Source organism: Lytechinus pictus, chromosome 2 (assembly GCF_037042905.1).
Source record: "Lytechinus pictus isolate F3 Inbred chromosome 2, Lp3.0, whole genome shotgun sequence".
Classification (NCBI taxonomy): domain Eukaryota; kingdom Metazoa; phylum Echinodermata; class Echinoidea; order Temnopleuroida; family Toxopneustidae; genus Lytechinus; species Lytechinus pictus.
In genome coordinates this window covers 18652163-18676210 of record NC_087246.1, presented here as the reverse complement: position 1 = coordinate 18676210, position 24048 = coordinate 18652163, and the positions used below count along the sequence as shown (strand labels likewise).

At 35.2% G+C, this 24048-nt stretch overlaps 2 protein-coding genes across 5 annotated transcripts in view; one reads left to right on the top strand and one right to left on the bottom strand.

Annotated features, from left to right (window-relative positions):
* Window positions 1-15459, bottom strand: part of LOC129254638 (prostaglandin reductase 2-like) — a 20758-nt gene extending 5299 nt beyond the window's left edge. Inside the window, exons 1-6 of the mRNA XM_064112022.1 lie at window positions 15211-15459; window positions 11994-12112; window positions 10898-11092; window positions 10267-10437; window positions 9535-9744; window positions 7404-7616 (exon numbers count right to left, since the gene is read on the bottom strand). Coding sequence (XP_063968092.1) covers window positions 7404-7616; window positions 9535-9744; window positions 10267-10437; window positions 10898-11092; window positions 11994-12112; window positions 15211-15253 — 951 coding nt within the window. The 5' untranslated portion in view covers window positions 15254-15459. The remainder of the gene's footprint in view (window positions 1-7403; window positions 7617-9534; window positions 9745-10266; window positions 10438-10897; window positions 11093-11993; window positions 12113-15210) is intronic.
* On the top strand, window positions 15266-24048 carry LOC129274384 (protein CUSTOS-like). 4 transcript variants are annotated; one of them, XM_064111997.1, is made up of 6 exons: window positions 15266-15586; window positions 16145-16241; window positions 16736-16849; window positions 17963-18042; window positions 18734-18869; window positions 20814-24048. In XM_064111997.1, exons 1-6 carry the CDS (start codon window positions 15418-15420, stop codon window positions 21484-21486), a joined length of 1269 nt encoding a protein of 422 aa, XP_063968067.1. In that variant the 5' UTR covers window positions 15266-15417; the 3' UTR covers window positions 21487-24048. The 4 variants fall into 4 exon arrangements, with proteins under 4 accessions (XP_063968067.1, XP_063968079.1, XP_063968084.1 ...); XM_064112009.1 differs by having other exon boundaries at window positions 17963-18033; window positions 20814-24045; XM_064112014.1 differs by having other exon boundaries at window positions 17963-18033; window positions 20817-24036.

Sequence of the window (24048 nt, the reverse complement as noted above, 5' to 3'; positions counted from 1 at the left end):
GATTATCATTCATGAATGTGTTTCCTATAACTATTATTATTGTTACCATCAACAAAGCGTTACTTTTCTTAAAAAAAAGCAAGTATTATTTCATACAATCCACTCTTTAATCTACATGTCTTGTTATTCATTCAACATTGGTTAAATATATATTTATGTGAAAATGTTCATTATGTTAAAGGTATATACATTTAGCCTACTCCCAACCTTTGCCCGTTCCTGCTTTTGACATTACTCCCCCCCCCCTCCCTGTATACTTTTCTTTTTGTATCCCCTTTCCAATATTATACATTAGTATACTTTGTTATTTTTTTGTTGCTTATTTGTTTACTGAAATTTTGCTCTGTACAAATTCATGTAATTCAGCCTTTTACCACAATAAATGCCATGCATTTATCCATCCTATACACAGCTCGATTGAGGATAAGAGGAAAAAAATATCTACATAATAACTAACTTAATTATTCTTTATGTTAATTTTAATATTTCCACCTTGAAAAGTTTCATTAAAGTATGTGGTTCGATATTACCATATAACTTAAATCGAAACATGTTATTCTCAGTGAAATTTTCTAGTTTACATTAAAAAAATTGTTATCCTAGATATTTGTTGCGAGAAAAAAATTTCTTCCTATTTAATCCCTTTTTTCTAATTTAAGTTAAAGAGGACTATTTTACACTATTTTTACAAATCACATAAAAATTAATGTATTTTTCTTTTTTTAACTCACTGATATTTAAAAAATATTTTTGAAGGTGAATAGAATAGCTATTTTTTTCTATTTATAACGCGCATATTTATTGCTAGTTTTCAACCTTGCCATGTTAAGCAAGGCTATCTTTATCTTTCAAATAAAAAGAAAATAAATAAAATAGAAATAAAGAACAAATACATTAAGCTAATTCATTCTTAAACTTTCAAAGAAAAAAAAAGCTCCAAAAGCAGAGGCAAAAATCGTGATTTCTTGACTGGTTGCCAACCAAAACCAAACAAGAAGAAATTTGTATGTTAAGAAGTTCGTATTTCTATTTTAAAACTTCTTTCTTGCTTTAGACCCCCCCCCCCCCCCCCCTTCGTTATTCCTGACTCAGCAGATCTTCCTTCAATCACCGGGCGCGGGCGGGCCTGCGCATGCGCACTGAGTGCCACTGATCGCTATCGTCCGTATAATTATGCAAATTAACCAGCGCCGCCAAACGCAAACCGCCAATCTAATAATTTGAATTTGAAAGAGCCATCTTCGCCGCGCCGTTAATTTGCACGTACCGCACTTTTATCGAGTGCTAGTGCGATAAAGAAGGGTAAAGAAGGCCGTTTTAATAATAATTCAACCACTGAAATCACACGGACCAGATTTGGACAATGACTTGAAAGCTAAGACATTCGCAGTAGGCTCTACAGGTAAGTTAACAATTTTCTATGATTTTCTTTTCGTAGTTTGTTAAATGGCGCGGCTCGCAGCTAGCTGCGGGGCTAGCTGTAACGTTAGAGTTCGTCAGGACATCCTGTTACTGCCCCTCAGCGCTGCCTGCCGGCCGCGACTAGCCGGGCGTGGATGTGTGGCTGCCATGCCGGTGCAAGTCTGCGCACATACATCATATTGACCTTACGATTTGTGTTAAGATTTAACATGAATTTCTTTTTATTTCACAAAATCTTTCAGTTGATATTGTTCCATATATTGTTATACTTATAAGTAAATGAGAGAGATATGTGATCGAATGTGAAACTGATTTTCTTGGTCTTGGAAAAAATCTGACTCTGAGACTCGGCCAGTTATGATTTTCAATTTCAGATTTAACATTATGATAGTGGCCAGCGCCTCGTGTCTGCGCACCAATCACTTTACACACGATTTGAGGATTTTGATGAGATTTTGAAATGCCGAAAATCGAAATTCATTATTTTTTCCACCATTTTAAGAGTCTGATTTTTTCATGAATAGCTGTTTATCACTTTTTGACTGTGTATTTCAGGAGAGAGGGAGACCCAAAACCACCTGGAGTCATACTGAGCCTCGAGGAGGAGATGAAGTCAGTGAACATGACCTGGGGTACCGGTAGTTTCCAGAAGAAGGCCCAGCTCAGAACCGCCAGGACTCAGGAGTGGAGATCCGAATACTTCGTTGCTGCCCTCCATATGACATGTATGAGGAGGCTGTAAGTTAGGTAATTCAGATGTCAAGTTTTCTTTTGGGGTCTTTGTGTATCTTCTATTATGAGAATTATGGAAAAGAGATGGTGATTTAATGGTTTTAAAGATGTAAAATATGAAATTCTAGCACTTTTTTTAGGCCTAATATGAGTTCGGACACCCTACTTATAATTTTTTTTGAGGAGCGCGATATTTTTGTACATGACCCAAGCCTAGTTTCACCACAGATTAATTAATAGCTACACAGCTGTTGCATTTACAATTTTAATAACAATCTACAACAATTGAGCATTTTATAAAATTGAGTGTGTGTAGGAAAGTAAATTCGGAGGCATAAGGAGAGCCATTTATTGAGCTCCATGGAGTTATAAACATGAAGGACTGATCTCTGCGACATCGATTTCAGAAGTATTCCCAAGACCAAGTGAACTTACTCATTTTTTTAATAAATATGATGATGTGCTGTTTATCATTATAGTTGAATCATTGATTCACAATCCCATGTATTTTTCTTAATGTGCAAATGGAATTTTACAACACTCTGTAGTAACCCTTGCCCGCCTTAGGTGTAGACATGTATTGCTATTCACTGTAATATAGACGTATTTTTATTCACTGTTCACTGTACTGATTATTTTTCTCTCCATTCTTTTAAAAAAAATTATTCAGATACATCGCATCTACCAGCAAAGAACGTGTGCCAGTACAGGGAAGGAATGTACCTGTCGCACGTGAACTCTTCAGAGGCAGTGAGGACAACAAGATCTGCAAGCAAGTGATCCTTTTTGTAAGAAAATTTCCAATTTGTACATTTCACAATTAATTTTTTTTAAAGCCTTTGTACACATTTAGAGTATCAAGGCTTACAAAATGTAAAAATTAAATGTTTGCCCAAAAATCATTATGGGAAAGGTGGATTTCCGAGGAAAAATCAAATCTATCTTTGTTTACACAGTTGTACGAGCAACCTTATAGGAGGCTTGTCTAGGCTCCGTGATGAAAATACAATGTAAAAATTGATTCACAATCCCATGTATTTTTCTTAAAGTGCAAATGGAATTTTACAACACTCTGTAGTAACCCTTGCCCGCCTTAGGTGTAGACATGTATTGCTATTCACTGTAATATATACGTATTTGTTATTCGCTGTTGTTCACTGTACTGATTATTTTTCTCTCCATTGTTTTTTAAAAAAATTCTTCAGATACATCGCATCTACCAGCAAAGAATGTGTGCCAGTAGAGGAAAGGAATGTACCTGTCGCACGTGAACTCTTCAGAGGCAGTGAGGACAAGATCTGCAAGCAAGTGATCCTTTTTGTAAGAAAATTTCCAATTTGTACATTTTACAATTAATTTTTTTTTAAAGCCTTTGTACACATTTAGAGTATCAAGGCTTACAAAATGTAGAAATTTAATGTTTGCCCAAAAATCATGGGAAAGGTGGATTTCCGAGGGAAATCTATCTTTGTTTACACAGTTGTACGAGCAACCTTATAGGAGGCTTGTCTAGGCTCCGTGATGAAAATACAATGTAAAAATGATAAAATTATCTTCATGGAGTCCTCTAGGCTAGTCAGTGACATGGGCCCATGCCCATCAATTTTAATTCATGCTTTTGCATAACCAAATGGCGTGAATTTGGAACTGGAAGTATAATTTCAGATTGACCTCCGAAATGAAACGTGCACAATTAGTCTGAACTAAAATAACATTTCCTGAATTTTTTCTTAAATCTGGAGGCTGAAGTATTTTTTTATCTTTGAAATTAAATTGGTTCTCGTTGTTTTTTACCTCTGACTTACCAGTATGTGTGGGGGTACCGTAGAAGTAGAATTAAAGGGATGGTCCAGGCTGGAAACATATCTCAATAAATAGAGTAAAATTCACAGAGCAAAATGCTGAAAACTTGATCAAAATTTGATAACTAATTAAGGTTTTGAATTTTAAAGATTTGCATTATTCCGGTGAAATAGTTCTAGGCATGTCTTTATGAATATTCATTAGGTTGGCTGATGATGTCATATCCCAATTGCCCTTTTGTATTTTATTATATGAGATTAGGTTTATTAAGATATTTTTAACCAAGAACTATTGACAATTGGATTGACAACTGATTAGGTGCATTAGTTATTGACGCAACTTATTTCATTACAATGGAGACGCATCATTTACACATGTATGAAAAAATCAAACATTTATGATTTCATCTAGTAACATAAAAAAAAGGAAAGTGGAGATGTGACATCAGCCCACCTAATGAATATTCATGACGAAGTGCATACAACTGTTTTCACAAAATATTGATAAACTTTAAAATTCAATAACTTCTTGTTATCCTATTTTGATGAAATTTTCATCATTTTGCTCTGTGAATTTTACTTAGATGTAAATATTTTCGGCCCGGACCATCCCTTTAATCCTCGGATAAAATTTTGTATTTCATTTTTTTGTTTTGCTTTGTCTTGCGTTTTTAAACATGTTCTGGGAACTGCTTTTTGAAAGTTGTCAGCATTAACAAGTTGTCTTTTTCCGACAGTTACCATAGTAACAGTCAGAGGCCAGTGCTTCTCAGCCAATCAAAAGCAATGATTTCACTGAAATAGTCGGCACTGACAATCATGAAATACCCATCAGATGTTAGCAGATAATGTGCAACATTGACTCCTAGATACATATATGCAAACATACATAGTCTAAGTCTTTATTATTAAAATAAATGTATAGGTATAAGGTCGAGGCAATTTCATCTCTGCGATGTCAATTTCAGAAGTATTCCCAAGACCATGTGAACTTACTATACATGTTGTAATAAAAATGATGATGTGCTGTCTATCATTTATAATTGAATTATTGAAATATGGAACTTAGAGAAGTTTCACTATCCCATGTATTTTCTTTATGTGCAGATATAATTTTACACCACTGAAATTTTGTATTACGGTATTCACTGTACTTATTATTTTTCATTCCATTGTTTTTTTTTTTCTAATCTTCAGATACATCGCATCTACCAGCAAAGATCAAGTGCCACTACAGGAAAGGAAGGTACCTGTTTCACGTTTCCTCTTCAGAGCCAGTGAGGGCCCCAAGATCTCAATAAATAATAATTAAAAAAAGACTCCTTTATCATTCCTTTAAAAATAGTACATATTATTTATTGAAGGTAAATGCTTAGATGCATTATATTCAAATTTTGTCTCCAAGCTAGCATGTAAAAATTGGATTGACTACATATTTACTGTGTAAGTTAATGATCTTTGTTGACACATAATACAAGAATTATACGCAGCATGTTACAGTTTGTAACATAATTTTCTTTCATTAAATTCCTAGTTTAAATACCATATAGATGTTTTTTGTGACTTTTGTCATTCTCTGATGTTTTTTGGTACAGATTTCAAGAGACTGAGGGATTGATTTACCAGAGCAAGTTTACAGTCCAATCCTGTTATATTGTGCATGTGGAAATTAACAAGGTTTCAATACAATGCTACAAATTTACCTTGATTCATTTCATCAGTCCTATGTGCAAGGATAATTATTTCACTTGTCCATGCACATTGTTATAACAGGAGTGGACATTCAATGTAAAGATAATTGAAGATAATTTATAATTGAAATAACCGCCTGAGAGGGGGGGGGGGTGTTGGTACCAATATTCTAATGTGTGTGTGCGCAAGGAAAACGAAGGAGTGATTATATGAGAAGAGTAAAAGATCGGGAATGTACATATCCACATGATTCATTTTTGTTTATGCTATACATTGCAGGGTGTTTCTAACTGGTACCACTTGACAATTTATGGTCCTAACTGGTGCTTCCAACTTGTTCTAACTGGCACCAGTTGACAACTGGTGTTTCCAACTGGTTTTAACTGGCACCAGTTGACAACTCATGTTTCCAACTGGTCCTAACTGGCACCAGTTGACAATTGGTGTTTCCAACTGGTTTTAACTGGCACCAGTTGACACCTCATGTTTCCAACTGGTCCTAACTGGCACCAGTTGACAATTGGTGTTTCCAACTGGTTTTAACTGGCACCAGTTGACACCTCATGTTTCCAACTGGTCCTAACTGGCACCAGTTGACAATTGGTGTTTCCAACTGGTTTTAACTGGCACCAGTTGACAACTCATGTTTCCAACTGGTCCTAACTGGTACCAGTTAGGACCAGTTGTCAACTGGTACCAGTTGCTAACTGGTACCAGTTAGGACCAGTTGCCAACTGGTATTTCCAACTGGTACCAGTTACAATTTGTCAACTGGATTCCAGTTGATTCCAGTATTGGAATCAACTGGAATCCAGTTGATTCCAGTATTCCAATTTCCATATTGAATCCAGTTCGCTAACTGGAATCAACTGGTACCAGTACCAGTTGGATGAACTGGTCCTTAACTGGTTTTTTGACCTGGGCTAGAAAGCATTTCCGATCACTATCCTACACCTTCTTTCCAAGCAAACACCCATATGTGATGGATCTTATTACACATCAGGACAATAATTGAGAGAAAATGAAGTAATTGAAAATTGACATATTTTGAACATTATCCAATTCTTTTCTTTTCCTTGGATGATTTGATAAGAACACAGCCTTCAGCTTGTCATAGTAGCTTTACGTTTGATATTCCATCACTCATATGATAACCTTACAATTTTGCGTCAAAATCACAGTGGGATAAGAGGTGCCAAAAAAATGAGCCAGATTGGGACAATATCATGTCAGAACACTGACGAATATTGCTAAGCTTTTTATAGTAACATATTTAGAATCTGATTTGAAAAAAACAAAAACAAATCAAAGAAAAAGGATGAGAATTTCATCAAAATCAGATGTACAAGAAGAATGAATTATAGAATATTTGATTTTTTTCCTGATTTGACAATAAAGATGCTCTTGATTAAATCACAAAAGGTTAAAAGAATGGCAATTCCACATGTTCAGGGAGAAACCAAACTCGTGTCACATTATGAGGATGAAATTGAAATATTTCTTTCATTTGCATACCAATCAATAGCCTGTTTCATAAAGTCTATGGTAATTTGCCATTATTGTAACTACCAAATGAAACCTTGATTGTCATTGGCTGCTGAGATTAGTCACCATGGTACTTGCCAAATGAAAGTTGCCATTATAGTAACTCTTCGTATATGTGCCCCAGGATGTGCATATAACTGTTTTGTGAAATTAAGAAGTTATAACTTACTTATTTGTTCACAACATGTACATTTATACATAACCACATACCTTTAATTTTCCTTCTTTGACCCATGTTGCTAGTTGAACCAAGGCCTCTGGGAAATCTTGTTCATATGTCAGGACTATGAACCTCTCTCTTTTGATGTTGAAATCTTTGAGTCTCTGTGCTATATCGTCTGCTAACAGAGGCGGATATTCACGATGCAAATTGTTGTACATTGAAATTTGCCCACACAGAATAATATGACTGTCTTTGTTCATCTGCAAAGAATAAATTGAACAACCATTAATATGTATACAAAGTCACATTGATATCTTTATTTTTTCAAAAAATTGTAAAAATTTCTAGTAGTCTTTTAAAATATCACATGAGGGATTTATGATGATATTTTTTGACATTGAAATTTCAATGAATAGACAATATTTGGTCCATAATATGTTTTAAGCAATTGTGGTTGCAATATTTTTCAAACAAAAAATCTGCACTGATCTCCTGACAGCTCAAACAATTGAAGTTGTAAAGTGGATCAGACTACTGTTCTTTGTTGGTTTTGTTAAAAATCATTCTTTGGGCGATTTGGGGATCAATGCGACGGTAGTTATCAGTATCTTTGATTTGTGATATCGCTACATGTAAACAGCACAAGTATCTGGCATCCCACCTCTTGGCGGTGATGTGAATAAACCACCACACTCATAACTTAAAATCTGCCTGGAGAACTGTCTTTCATTTAATTTAACTGAAATGGTGGCAGCAGTGGGATGTAACAGGTCCTTAATTTGGTTTCTGCTTGTTAAATTTATTAGAGTTACTAAGGGTATAGTATTTGTTATATAACGTAGATAATTACTTAGAATAGGAAAGGAAAAAAAAAAATTTTATAAACCAACATTCAGAAACAAAATAGTAGAAGAAAATGCAGAACCGGATAAATCTGTTAAGATTTCTCATCCATCTAGGATTCCTTAGATCATTAAAAAAAAATATTTTAAATTTCCATGCGCTTTTGTCCAGAGTTCACAATGCCTCTTGCAGACAGTAAAGGGTGCCTAAAAGAAGAAGAGCTAAGGGCTTCTGCTTCCAACATGGCTAAGTTTACATGATTTTTCAAGTGCCAAAAATGGGTGATGTTATCAAGCTATGTCCAAGATCAGACCTGGATGAACCACTTATAAGTTTATCCAAATTAGTGAAAAGCACCATGTCTTCAGAACTTTCAAACAAGGGCAGCTCGAAGATTCATCAGTTAGCACAGACTTTCACTAGGTTTTAGCAGATTTGTCTCTATCTTAGGATGAAAGCATATGCCTATGTACTTACAACGGTAAACATTGGTAAAAGACATCCTTTAAACACAAAAGGTATCAGAACAGACTGTTCATATGTCTACAAGATGAATCAGCAATAGATCCTGTAGGAATATCACACCTCGTAAACCTTGACAACACAACAATGCTAGAGTTATTCTCATTACATATTGATCGTATATGCTTGAAGCAGAACTAAAACTGCTCAATGGCATACTTCAACAAAGTATGCCGGAGATATTTAGAGGTCACAGATATGGACACAGTCAGAACAGCCCTAACAGACAGCAGTTACACTAACCAATAAGAAGCTTCTACATATCTACTTCATAGCCCCAATAATGATGAGTGCTTCTTGGAACAACGATGGTTAAAGTCACACATGAAGAGCACACTTAGGGAACAAAGGTACAATAACCTTCTCATCTTGCACATCCACAAACTCAGAGTTGATACCTTGGACCTCAAGAAATTTGTCAACAGGAAAAGCCAATGTTTGCAATACCTTAGAAAATTCCCATACACGAATATCATTGAGAGGAAACAAGAAAACAATGTTCTTGTTATGATTACATGTTCCTAACTATGAGGAACAAACTCTGTTGGAAGAATAATTCTACATATGCTACAAATTTCATGAAATTTGAACACTTATGTGTCATTTAGAATAAAGAAGATATGGAATTTTGTTACTTTTAGATAGTGACTTTTTCAAAAGAGAAATTGTCCCTTTTCTTTGCCCTCCCCTCCACCCCCGATGTATGTACATATGAAAAACAACTATTTTAAATGATTTTCTGGTGTCCATCTTGTAATAGCAGTAGAATCATGCCCCCACCACCCCAGAACAGTACCCTCACATCAATTTTACCTGCATTATAACTGTATCACTGATGTTTCCTCCGACATTATCAAAGTAGATATCTACCCCTTTAGGGCAGGCAGCCTTCAAACTCTCTTCCACACTCTGAGTCTTGTAGTTAATAGCTACATCAAAACCCAACTGCTCAGTTAGCATCTCACACTTCTTATCGGTACCACAGATCCCAATAACATGTCCACATCCCTGGATCTTTGCTATCTGTACACAACAATGGTATTAATAACAATAATAACAATCATTATAGAACTACTACTATCAATAGTAAACAAAATGATAACAGTCATCATAACAATAACAATGATGATAGAAATAATAATACAAAAGCTAGGATGGACCCATACTTGAGATGGGATGGAGCAGTAAAGATGGACAAATAAGCTATGGTTCCAGTGTCTACACCCAAGTATACCCAACCAAAGTAACCAAGTATACCCAACCAAGTAAGTAAGGCGATGTTCATGATCATACAGACCAATAATAATAATAATAACTAATAATAGCAATAAAATAACAATTACCACAACAACAACAATAATGATAACTGAGAAATATCTTGTTAAGTGTACTATGGTGTTACTGTTCGGCCGTGATGTGGTTTTATAGCAGGTGCACAGTCCACAATGGTCAGTGGCAGTTTAGTGATCATCATGAATGTCACTTGACCATATCTCTTGTGCGCGAGATACTTAATCATGAAACATAAATGGACTGTCTACTGACCTGCCCAGCTACGGATCCACATGCTCCAGCAGCCCCTGAGATGACCATAGTTTGATTGGTTCCAGGAACTAAATGACCTTTATGTTTGATTCCAAGCAGGGAAGTAAGACCAGGCATCCCAACAGTTCCAACGGCTAAGGAGTAATGGTCTCCAACCAAAGCTTTCTCTACCTGTAATAAAAAAAAGAGTTGTAGTAGAAGTAGTAGTAGTAGTTATAGTAGTAGTAGTAGTAGTATGAGTAGTACCAGTAGTAGTAGTACCAGTAGTAGTAGTAGTAGTAGTAGTAGTAGTAGTAGTAGTAGTAGTAGTAGTAGTAGTAGTAGTAGTAGTAGTAGTAGTAGTAGTAGTAGTAGTAGTAGTAGTAGTAGTAGTAGTAGTAGTATTAGTAGTAGTAGAAGTAGTAGTAGTAATAGTAGTAGTAGTGGAAGTAGCGGAAGTATAGTAGTAGTAACAGCAGCAGTAGTATTGGGAAATATGAAAATAACAGAAAATGTTTTATCATTCTGATGTCAAATATTTGACTAAATGCTTGAAATATCGCAATCCTGTGTATTGATCCAGGAAATGTATGAGTAGTCTACAGTGCTAATTCTTTGTATACTTCCATTACTGTAAAATATGGTTGCCTACCTTTGAAAAGTATGGACCGACCTTGACCTGGCTGTACAGTTGCCATGGTAGGGAGAAAGTTTGTACAATGTCACCAGGTTTATAATCATCATGCTTGCTCTCCAGAACCAGTGCTACCCCACCTCCATCTACAGTATGACCAACCTTCCACGGCAGCAGATACGCGGCTCTTGTCTTCTCATTCAGTCGACTCCTCTGCAGAGGATACAATAATCATATTTTATGAGCAGGGGCAATTTTTCTGGTGTGTATCCACTTGGTGTACAAGCAGATGGTCTCATACTCAGATTATCTATAAAACACCATCAAGTCTAAACGTCTTCTATCAATATAGTCTAATTACCAATTGGTCCATCTGTCACTTGGCTAATATTCACTTGATCTAACTGTAATTTAGTCTAATGCCCAGATGACTTAATTTCCACTGTTCACCCATTCCTTTTTGCACTTTTTCAAATGAGAACATTTTGATCATAAACGGTTTATTGTTGCCAAATTTGAGTCAAGTTATATTTCATTAAGAATGCGCACTAAGTGCATTAAATCTAAGAAATAAACTGAATGAAAGCGAGTGGAAGTAGAAGTTTATTTATTTTTCTTTCAAAACTTTGAGCGTTTTCTTCACTGAAATGTATTTATGATCAAGGATGGGTTATCTGCTGGTTAACATAAGACTGACAACAACATATCAGGCAACAAATAAACTATCTAGGTCATATAAAAAGGAAGAAATGGTAAGACAACCTAGAAACAAAATAGCAAGACCACAAAAAAGAGACACCTTTAATACAAGAAAGCAAGAATTTAAAGCTGTAAATTATATGAAAACCATATCTCCATAGGATTTTCACCTGTCATATCCATCTAAAGTTGATTAGACCTACATTCACTTCTACAACCTTTGGGACTGCCCAGTTTCTGAATAAAGTTATATTGTCAAACTACATATGAGATTTTTAATGGCTGGGGTAGTTTCAATTCGGTTGTAAAGTAAAGGTTCTCACAAGAATTTTGAAGATATTTGAGTAAGTATCAAAACGACATAATACAAGTTCCAACAATAATAATTGACCATCACAGTAAGCAGTGTTCATACCATGTATGGGTCCACTGACAAGCATAGAGTTTTCACCAAGATTTGGCCATCTGGAAGGTCAGTTGGGTATGGACATTCTTCTGTTGCAAAATTCTCTGTTACCGTCACACCACTGTCCCCTTCAAAGAAAAATGTAGAGAAAAAGGCAAAGAACTGGAAATAATTCAAAAAGTCAAAGAGATGGCCTGTAAGACCTACATGTACATGTATTAGGGCAATACAGTCCGTCTCATATATATAATATTTTGTAAACTAGCACATCAATGATGTGGAGCTCATCCGGCATCTCGCAAAGAAATATAACACAAGTTTTAATTTCAGCCCAGTTGACACTAGTTAGTGTTTATATTGTGACATAAATTCAGGAAACAGAATTGAAATCGAAGAAATGACATAGGAGCATTTTTTGCGATTTATGAATAAATTTTGTATAAAATTATAGCATAAATAATTTTCTAGTCAAAATTTCTAAATTCTGTGTAGAACCTTGGTGAACCTCATGTAGCTCTCAGATGGAACCAAAAAAAATCAAAATCAGTCAATAAGTATTTTTTGTGAGTTTTGAAAAATATATGCATAAATTAGCATATTTAATGATTTTCAAAATTCTGTATTGAAAATTTGTATCCCCAACTAGAGCTTTCATATAAAGCAAACAAAACTGACATTGATAAACAACTGAACTTTTGAAGGAGACAAAAACATTTTTGTGATATATGAATGAATTTTGCATAAATTAGCATAAATAATTTTATAGTAAAAATTTCAAAATTCTGTGTGGAAATTTGGTGACCCTCATGACGCTCAACCAGATGGAAGAAAAAAAAATCAAAATTGGTCAATAAATAAAGTAGAAGCATTTTTGTGTGATTATGAATAAATTTTGCATGAATTAGCATAATTTTCTAGTCAAAATTTCAAAATTCTGTGTGGAAATTTGATAACCCTCATGTAGCTCTACCAGATGGAAGAAAAAAAAATCAATATCGGTCAACAAATAATGAAGAGGCATTTTCTGTGACAAATGAACAAATTTTGCATAGATTAGCATAAATAATTTTCTATTCAAAACTTCAAAATTCTGTGTAGAAATTTTAAATCCCCTACCTAAATGCTATCATATAAAGCAAACAGAATTGAAATCGGACTTGAAATGACAAAGAAGAAGCATTTTGAAATTCGGTCAAGAAATAAAGAGGCATTTCTGTGATTTATGAATTTCACATTAATTATAGCATATACTTTCCTACTAAAAAAAAAATCGAAATCGGTTAAAGAAGAAGCATTATTTTATCTGAATTTTCAAAAACATGCATAATTTCACATATAAATTAGCATAAAACTTTGTCAGTGAAAATTTCAAAATTCTGTGAAGAACTTTGCCTTGGTGAACCTCATGAAGCTCTACGAGATGGAAGCAAAAAAAAATCAAAATTGGTTGACAAATAAAGAAGAAACATTTTTTGTGAATTTTGAAAAATGCGCAGAAATTAGCATATTTAATGAGTTTCAAAATTCTGTGAAGAAGTTTTTAATCCCAACCTAGTGCTGTCATATAAAGGAAACAGAATTGAAATCAGACTTGAAATGACGAATTAAGAAGCATATATTTCAAAATTGTGAACGGACGACAGACGGACGCCGCGGCATAATTCATTCTAATCTGAAGCCCCTTTCTATTCGCGTTCCACGCCTACCCCGCAAAAATCACCCCGTTTCTGTGTTTTCTTCCTCTCCTATCATGCCTATCCCCCCCACCCCCCTGCATGGGAAGCAGCTAGCTCTCTTGTATCCTTCCTCCGTTAAGGTCGGAGATCGCTGGTAACAGTTGAAAAATGTAGACACTTCCTAAGAGTTGTTAGAGCTGGTGAAGTTGCTGAGGAGTTTTTGGCGGGTTGTGTGAAGGTTGCGAATGAAATATAAAATAAGTGTGTGGAGCTGGGTTTTGGTGTCATTACTGTGGTGCACAGGGGGAAGAAAGAGAACACATTCTAGAAAACAGTGAGGGTCTGACTCAAAGAAGCCTGCAAATTGCCTGGTATTGTCATTTTACTTCATGCGGTTGATGAGGTCACGGCGCACAGATGCAGTGGCTGGACATGATGAGACAAAGTGTTCAACATCTTCTCGATTAGCAGAGCACAGTCGACAGATGTCATCAGCAGACTTTCCAATTCGGACCAGTCTGGCCTGGGTTAGGTAAACTTTGCAAGAGATCTGGGCTCTGATGGTGATAGCTGGTCTCAGGGATGGATTAGCTATATGTCCAGGATACAAGTCGATAGCCTTGGGCTTTAGTCTTCTGGTCCATAATGAGAGTGAAACTTTCTTGGATAGAGCCTCACTTTGCCTGGACTCCGATGCTCCAGTCACTGCTAATACCACCATGCGTTTCCAGAGGCTATAAGTTGGAGGTTTAGCCAACAGCTCATTCAGCGAAGGAAGATTTAGCATCCTGAGAACAGAGCGCCATTGTTGAACAGAAGGGGTGTTGGCACAGATGCTATGAAGAAATAGCCTGCGTTCTGCTCTGTCAGGGGCAACGTTCAGGATCTGTCCTAACAGCAAAAGCTTCTCCTTCATAACCAGAAGGCTTATGGGCAGTAAGTCTGTCAGGAGGTACACACCTTCATCAGCAGCAGATACTGGAAGCCCTAGTATACGTTTGAAAAGATGTACCTGAGCTTTGTCGAGGCGATTCAGCATGGTCTTGGAGAAAGACACGCAAGCGCAGCCATATAGCATGCGTGGGACACAGAAGGTTGACCAAAGCTTGGCCAACTCTAGCACTGAAGGGAGATGTCCCGACAAGAGCAAAGAACGCTTTGTATCCTTTTGAGATAGCCTCCGCTGCAAAGTCGAACTGTATGTATGTAGCAGGTACAGGTAGCAACACACTTTGTATTGGAGTAGAGTATAGGTAATCTATTCTAATTCTATCCATATTTTAGAGTGCATGCACATCAAAATACCTCAGTTTCTGTTTATCATTTTCATGGGTTAAAATTGGAGATTAAATATTACCGCCATACAGGTTTATAAGTTACCATGGTTACACTCAACGTTCAGCTTTTGAGTCAAGGGACTCTTTTCAGTTTATTGTCATATTCATTGGTTTAAGCAAAATCCTTACTCATGAATTCGGCAGTAGCTGCAAAACAAAGCAATTGCTACTTTTTTACGCATCCCCCAATGTCAATGACACCCTTGGCTTTACCTGGACGCGAACGAAGAATAACCCTCCTATTAGACTCCGACATCACTGCCAAGTTACTGCTAGAAATAACGTTACTGAAGTGAAGACCACGTCCCGCTCTTCCTAGATCCCCCTGACTTTATAGCTTTGCTTATCGTGCTGACAGTGGGCTTGACATATCATAAACGGCCCGATCGCCCACACCAACCCTGGACTGCCCGCTGCTGCATGCTGCGCTGCATGCTCTCTGTAAAATTCCTCCGGACCATCCTTCAGCTCAGCTGGAGTTTGTTTACAAAGATGTCTGCACACGTGGGTGATGCGAGTTCGTCATCTTCAGAAGATGAGGGTGAAAATCAGCGTTTAATGGATGCGGTTTGGGAACATAATAGTAGAGGTGATAAATCTTATATAATGACACCCATCACTGTGAAATTATTATTTACATTCCTCGCGAAATTGACTTTAAACGAATAACAAATTTGTAATAATTTATGTGTGATCCCACTCGTTTAAATCCGTGTCCTGCACCGGTATTCCTGTCTATCTCGCCAGCTAGCTGCACCAGCACAAATTGGTCCAGCAGTGTTGATCCAGATCTAGATGAGAAAAGAAAAATTTCAGCATCCAGTAGATATAATGCCAGTGCTTAGTTACACCTAATGTATTGTGTCCGTCCAAGTCCAATGCAGAAAGTAGAAACTAGGGTGAAGCTTGTGAAACTGAAAGTGGTGATGATACTAGCTGAACTTAGGCCTAGTTGTACGCATGAGAGTGAGACACATGCTTTTCATTGATGGGGAAATCCTCGCTTTTTCATCTTTAAAGTTTATTGTGAAGTTTTTCTGCTTTTTCTACAAATCATTTTGTCATGCACTCTGTGTTTGTTTATAATCACTCACACAGTCCTGCATGAGTTTGCAAGCATATAAATTCAAATTTTTATTTTCTCTAGATGGAGGTCAGGGCAGAATATTTGAGACAAACGAGGCAAGAAGTAAAACCAGTGCCAGAGAGATTGTAACATCCAAAGTCAAGAAACCAAGTGTCAGGTAACGTGAATTACATTAACTGTGTCCAGGAGATTATCTAGGAAGAAGATTTATTATACAAATTATTGAAGCTCACCCCAATGTGAATAGAATAAATATTTATTCAACTATTTTATATTTGTCTGCCAGTGAATAGTGATTTGGATATTCCAATTAATTTCAACAGACATCTTCATTGAATAGAGATTTTGGAACACACACACAAAAAGAGAAACATTAAGAAAATTTATCAAACAAATTTTCTGTTTGGATTATTTTTGCTATAAATTTAGGCTGTTTTATAGACAGTAGTTCATTTCATATATATGTCATGCTAATGATAATGATGAAATGTAATGATGGAAAAATTCAACTTTTTGTGTTGAATCTAACAATGTGTGTGTTTTTTTCAGTGTTATTGTCTTGATATTAATATTTTTTGTTTCCCTTTGACAGCTGTACTTGATAAGCTTTTCGTTAGATTATATACACTTTGGATTCTTTGTATTTTACAGGGAGATGATTTATCACGATGCTCCTGAACAATTTGGAGAGGATTATAAAAGTGTGAAAACTACACCAGAATTCAGGAGCTATTTGGCCAAGAAATTATCAAGTGTTTTAGATGAGTAAGTACTTTTTACACCAGAACTTTGATGAGCATTGCAGTGGATCAAGCTTGCAGTGGATGCATTGTATGATAGTGTCTCTGAAACTCTTTGATCTGACCAAGGACCAGAATGGAGTAAAGGAAAATTGATTAAACTTTTTTTTTTCAGATATTTTTTTTCTGAATCAGAACAGAGGGTTTTTTTCTCTCTATATGTTCTACATTGTACATTATATATTTTTTTTATTTGTTGAGACTTCAACATAACCATCACACATTGGCATTACCTAAAGTATCCTGATTGGTTTGTTAATCCGGAATTGCTCATTAATGCTCTTCTGTCTCTGCCAGAATCCATAAGTCTCTGTGACATCTTGCATTCGCCATTTCTCTGTTGCTATCTCTCTGATGTTAGTCTCAAATATCAGGTGCTCATAAGAATTAAAGAAATATATGATGCCCGCTCAAAAGGCCAACAATAGACCTCTCCCTTCACTAATTCCGGGGGGTCATATTAAATCTGATTGTACTGTTTAATAAGTCTCGGTATTTGATATGAGATTTCTAGACATTTGACACAATTCATATTAAAGGGGAATCCAACCCAAATAAAAACTTGTTTTTGTAAGGAAAAGAAAAATCAGACAAGTTGATAGGTGAAAGTTTGAACAATATTGGACTAACAACAAGAAAGTTATGAATTTTTAAAAGTTGTAAATATTGGTAATCGCTATACCCATGGAGACTTCAAATTGGCCGCATATGTGATGTAAGGCAAGGACTACTCTTCCATGTACTCCAATACATATTATGGCTAAAATATCAATTTTCCCAAAAGTTTTATTTCAAATTATATTTTTCTTCCATGAGGACATAAAACAATATACTACCTGGGTTATATTTAGATTACTAGATTTTAAAGCAGCTATAACTTTCTTATTGCTTTTCCGATTTCTTTCAAACTTTCACCATTCTGTTTAATTTATTTTTCTCCGTCCTAACACATCATTTTATGGCCAAGGTTGGATTCCCCTTTAATCCTTCTCTTTTATCCTGTTTTCTCACTTTCTCTTTCTCTCTTCCTCGTTCTATTCCCTCTTTCTCTTTATTTTATATTCTGCTTCAATTACAGACAACTCAAGATGACCAAGTCAAAAAAGGAGAGGATATTTGATGATGATAAATCCAGAAGAAATGAAGAGGGTGAAGAGGGTGATTGAATATTTTCAATGAAAAAGATTATATTGCAAGCTATGATTTAATTCGATTGATTAACCATGTGGAATCATCTCTCTGTTCATTTTAGTTGGAAACCTTGCCGCAGTACTGAAAATTACAGCTCTCAGGGAATAATTTTGCTCTACAAATTTTAATAGCATTTTTGGTCATAAGAGAAAAGCTCTCAACTAAGTAATGTACTGTCCTATGTAAAAATATGCTTTACAAAAGACTTCATGCATAGCAGTTTTTCTAAAATGTGGAACAATGCGATGCGATACCAGGAAAATTATTCGCTGGCTCTGCTATTAATGTAATAACTTTGATTGATCCAATACACTGTACTGACATATGCTACAAACCCTTATGAGACATAGCAGATCATTTTTTATTAAATGTAAAAATCTACTTTATGAAAAGCCATGAACTAAATTTTTATCTTCTTTCTTTTCAGTCTATTATGGTATCTAAGATGTAGCCATGAGTTTTTTCTTCTTATTCCTTTTGGAATAACTCAATGAGCATTGCTTGATTAGATTAATAATGATGATATTCATTCTTTTTCACTTAAAAATAAACCACTTCAGTTCTCCTCTAAATAAGTTGCGCTTGCCCTGCCCTTTCCAAACCGCAATCCTACCTGTCAGCGGTAATAAATTAACAAGTTTTCTTTTATTTTGCCTAGATACATTACGGTTATTTTCTTCATCGTGCTGTGCACCTGATCTCAACCCCTGTGAGCCTGAACCTCCTAAGAAGAGAAAAAGACCCAGGCTTGGACGTAACACCAAAAAAATAAACAACAATAATGATGATGACAGGTGACTTGATAACAGTTCATTGTTTCTAATCTTTTACTCCTAGAGGTTTTATCATGGTTTATGCTCTAAAAAACAGGCTTTTCAAAATCCATTTTGGTATGATTTATTTCCCCTCTTTATTGTTTATTTGATAATTCATACCCCTCATCTATCAAATTAGTGAGAAAATATACTTTTGAAAATCAAAGTAGACTGGAGAATGAATTTGGGTCAACCGACCGGACAGACCCATATTTCTACACATTATGCAGTGATTTTTTAATATTCGTGCCAATTCTTTCTTGAATGCATTCCTTTGATGAAATCAGAGTCAATTACATTTATATATTTATATTACACTAATTGGAGTGTTTAATATGTCAAAATAAAATATTTTAAAGACACTTTTACAACCTGAAAAATAAGTTTTACTGTTCTAAATTAAAATTTAATTGAATAATACACGAAAGATACTTGGAGAATAATCAATGATGTTTTGAATAAGATATGAAAAATAGTAATACACTTGACCATAATCTTACCTTAGCTCCAATTCCAATGATCATTTTGCAAATGTCGGTAGGTCTTGACAATGTAATACCCCAACACCATTAAATCCAGATCTTGATTAAATATATATAAATTAAACTCAGAGTATATGATGACATGTGCAACGATGGACTGAGAAATGTAATTGATGAGATTTACATTCCATTAGAACATATGAATTATCGTTCAAGAAGGGTATTGTTCCTGACAAAATAAAAGTTGCAAAAGTAGTCCCTGGGATTTAAAAATGGGGTTCCTTCCTATAAAGATAACTATGAGATGACGCATTGGATCTGAAGGTTTTTTGGGTGCATGTGACTGGTCATATATTTGGCTTATTGCAAAGATTTACTGGCAACCAGTCATAAGTTATAATAAGAGTTCATGGTTTGAGAATAAATCCATATCACTTCCTTCTTATAACACAAAATATTTTTCACAGGCATTAGAATAATTACCCCTTACCTGTTGCCTTCAGAACAGTCCAAACAATGTTAGAACTGTTCCAAATGTACCTTGTATTTGTAATTCTTCTGTGATGATATTTGTTAAATATGGACCCATATATATCTTGGTCCAAAATTAAAGAAAAAACAAGTTAACCTTGGCTCATGTTTGTATATTGAAATGACAATTGATTTATTGGATTTTGAGGTCAAAGGTGAAAAGTCACAGAGGTCATACTTTGCCCACATATGCACGTGAGTGAGAATAATCTGAGTGGATTTTAGGGTCACAAGTAGGGATGACACCACAATATTTTGGTGGGGTTGGGTATTTTTCCAATTGAATTATAGGTGTAATTAGAGTTGTGCAGCCAAGACCTCTCCCTTTTTACACTCTTCTTTTTTTTTTCCTTTTTCTCAATTTTTTTTTCTTTCTTTTTCACTACTTGGAAAAAATGAAGGAGTGGTTGCCCTCCTTCCCTTTTACTGTGGGGCCTTTCCTGGTCACAATGTTAAAGATCACAGAAGTCAGATGTGTAATTCATTCTTCGTCTGGTAATGGCAGAGGCATAGACATCGATCCATCTAGTTTCAATTATTTTTCATTCCAGTGAAATGGTTGCATGCAGGTCATGACTATGCAGTGCATGAGCCAATGATTTATTTTTTTTCATATCAAGAAGTCGCCATTATTTCCTGTTTTTATACGTTTTATACTTTCAGTGATGTCAATAAATTTTGTGAACGTGAGAGGACAAACTCTTACTTTCTCTGCAGTGTAAATACATGTATTACCTTTTAAAGCTTTTTGTTAGAAAGATTCATACATCCAAAATTTCTAATCACTTCAGATTTCTTATTTTGTCCCATTGTCTTCACCAGCAATAACAGTATTTTATTAACATTTTTCATTATCATCATTGTTATTCTTATCAAAATAATGACAATTTCTCTCTCTTTTCTCTTGTAGCAGTGATTCAGATGTTCAGGAACAGAGATTACTTGAAGCAGCCGTATCTGGACACGATGTCTTAAGCTTCTCAGCATTATCATCTTCTTATGATCGTAAGCATCAAGGACAGAATAGCGATAGCGACCACACCGAATCCCATATAGCTGATGATCCTATTGAAAATGGGACTGCATTCAAACAGACAGAGCACGGAGATGGTGGTTTTTCAGATACAAATGTTAAAAAGAAGAAAAAGGGAAAGAAAAAGATGGACACAAATGAAATTCATGCTGATGATACAACTGGGACTGCATCCAAACAGACAGAAAATGGAGATGATGAATGTTCTCATGCAAATTTAGAAAAGAAGAAAAAGAGAAAGAAGAAGACGGATACAATTAATAGTCATGCTGATAAAACTAGGACTGCATTCAAACAAGGAGAGCATGGAGATGGCCAATTTTCTCATGGAAATGTTGAAAAAGTGGAAAGGACAAGGACAGACAATGCTGATATAAGTGAAATTCATGAGGATAATACTGAGGATGTGAAAAGAGGGAACCGTCTAGCTGAAATTGTACGATCCTCAGAACTGTCTGAGAAGACAGATGCTCATGACTTGTCTGTGGAGATTGGTAGGAAGAAGAAAAAGAAGAAGAAAAAAATGGATACTGATATGTCTAAGACTTAGTTCAGTTAGTTGCTCACTTCATTTCACATTCATAAACTTAAATGTTAACAATCTGTTATGCCATTACTTCAATTGCTTAAATAATCTTTATTGTTTTGTGTGTTTGTCCCGTTCATGTTTTATCATGAAGAATATAATCAGGAAAGTTATACCTCGAAATGGCTGTCTAATCCAGCTATATCTGCCCCTGGAAAATTTTGCTTAAGTTAAGGCTAATACCTGCAAAACCACTTCTCAAGAATGGAATGAGGGAACATTTTTCAGGATGTATTCTTTGAATGCTACTTTCTGATAGGCAAACACTAAATTTGCAAGTGTTTCAGTTTAGTTTATTTCCATTATTCATATACAGACATTAACATGCTTGACATGAGTATAACATAATTATATTGAGTTGAAATAAATCGTTATTGAGACAGAAGTTATACGCAATAAGAATTTAAATCAGTGAAAAATGGAGGGGCCTAAGTTGAAAGCAGAGCTTGTGAGTTATAGGCCCCAATGGAAGGAGGTGATAAGACATAAGGCTATATAGCTATTAAAAATAACAAGGTAAAAGAAAAGCAAAAGTTTATGTACCAATTGGTTTAATCACATCTGTGGCACGCCCTGGAAAGAAAGTAATGTTTTAAAGGGAGGTATGAAGGTAAAATGGAGCTGCTGAAAGGTTTAGATATCTACTGCTGCCTGAACTGCATAATCATTCAAAAAAGTATGTTTAAGTTTACGTTTGAATATAAACAATGAATTGGAGTCTGAAATGTCTTTGGATAGTCCGTTCCAGTACTTCGGTCCTGAGAAAGTAATTGTTTTCTGAGCAAAGGTTGTTCGAGTCAGTGGTAAATGATAAAATGTACTTTGTCGAGTTGCGTATGAATGAATTACATTTCGTTTAACAAATAATAAGGTGACAATGGCTGGTAATTCATTTGTGGATAGCTGGAACATAAAAATTCCTAAATTATATCTATATAAGTCTGAGATTTTGAGAAGTTGATTTCCATGAAAGTAACGACTTGTATGGGAAAGAAAACCAGCATTGTTTATGTTTCTAACCGCACGTTTTTGAATGACAAACAACCTATGTAGTTGAGTTTTATTGCTATTACCCCAAGCAAGAATACCGTAATTGAGATAGGGCAAAATCAAAGTATTGTAAAGAGATAATAAAATTTTTTGGGGTAGATCATGTTTAAGTTTGTTTAAAATGCCTGTGTTTCTAGCCGTTAATGTACAAAGATAATTAATATGTGATTCCCACGATAGTTTGCTATCGATATAAATTCCAAGAAATTTTGTGGAATCGACTTTAGTTAAATTTGTGTTAGCAATCAATATATCACCGGGTAAAGATTTGATAGTATTACTGAACAACATATAATGAGTTTTGTTAACATTTAAAGATAGCTTATTTGCATTAATCCAGGCTTGGACCATTTTCAATTCCTCGTTCAGGATTTCAAGGAGGCTGGTGGGGTTACGGTGGGAGAAAAAAATATTAGAATCGTCTGCAAAAAGAATAAACGACAAATTATCAGATGAATGTTGAAAATCATTAATATACAAAATAAACAATAGGGGGCCTAATAAGGAACCTTGTGGAACACCACATGATACTAATCTCGGGTAAGAGTCCTGTCCATTAATACTAACGAATTGTTTTCTGTCGGAAAGATAATTTCCAAACCACTCCAAGGCCTTTCCTCGAATCCCATAATGGGATAATTTATGCAGTAAAATATTATGATTGATAGTATCAAAGGCCTTGGAGAAGTCAAGGAAAATTCCAACAGTGTGAGACATGTTATCTATGGCATGGGCTATCTTATCTAAGAAAACAAGTAATGCATGAGTTGTGGAGTGTTTCTGTCTGAAGCCAAATTGATTATTAGATAAGATATTATGATATATTAAAAATTTCATTGTACGTGAATATACTAGTTTTTCGAGAATTTTAGAGAGGGAGGTCAAAAGAGAAATAGGACGATAATTACCAAGATGATCAGAGGCACCTTTCTTTAGTATTGGTATGACTTTGGCGATTTTCATTTTCTGTGGAACGATACCATTTGTAATGGATAGATTCAAGATATGTGTCAGGGGTGCAATAATGTATGGTATGATCTCTTTTTGAAGGCTTTATTTTGAAAAATAAACAAAAACATTACCTCTAAGTCTAATTAATAGAAAACTTCAAACTTTCATAAGGTTCATAAAGAATTAGTCACATTAAATGTCACTGCATTTTAGTGAGATTGGAATGTCAGAATAATCAATTATCAGTGTTGTAGTCTATAATTTCCAGTGGTATTACAAAGAAAGTCATGTGAAAGGCAAGGAACTTTGGATAATGATTCAAATAAAAACAACTAGTCACTGTATGGTTTGAACTCTATTCTTATTTTCAAACCATCCTGATTAGTTGATATCAGTACATTAAAGAGTGAGGGCATATAGCCGCAAATTTGATATTTTTCTGTAATTTCATGTCTTAAAGAGTCAACTATATCTTTTTTTATTGAAGTTTTGATCATGATTAAAATCATACATCTATGAATGATT

Bases quoted from the DNA above. Each gene is read 5' to 3' on its own strand.
- LOC129274384 (XM_064111997.1), top strand. From the start codon at position 15,418: ATGCTGCGCTGCATGCTCTCTGTAAAATTCCTCCGGACCATCCTTCAG. The intron at 16,242-16,735 runs GTAACGTGAATT...TGTATTTTACAG, and splicing joins GTCAAGAAACCAAGTGTCAG to GGAGATGATTTATCACGATG. The intron at 16,850-17,962 runs GTAAGTACTTTT...CTTCAATTACAG, and splicing joins TTATCAAGTGTTTTAGATGA to ACAACTCAAGATGACCAAGT.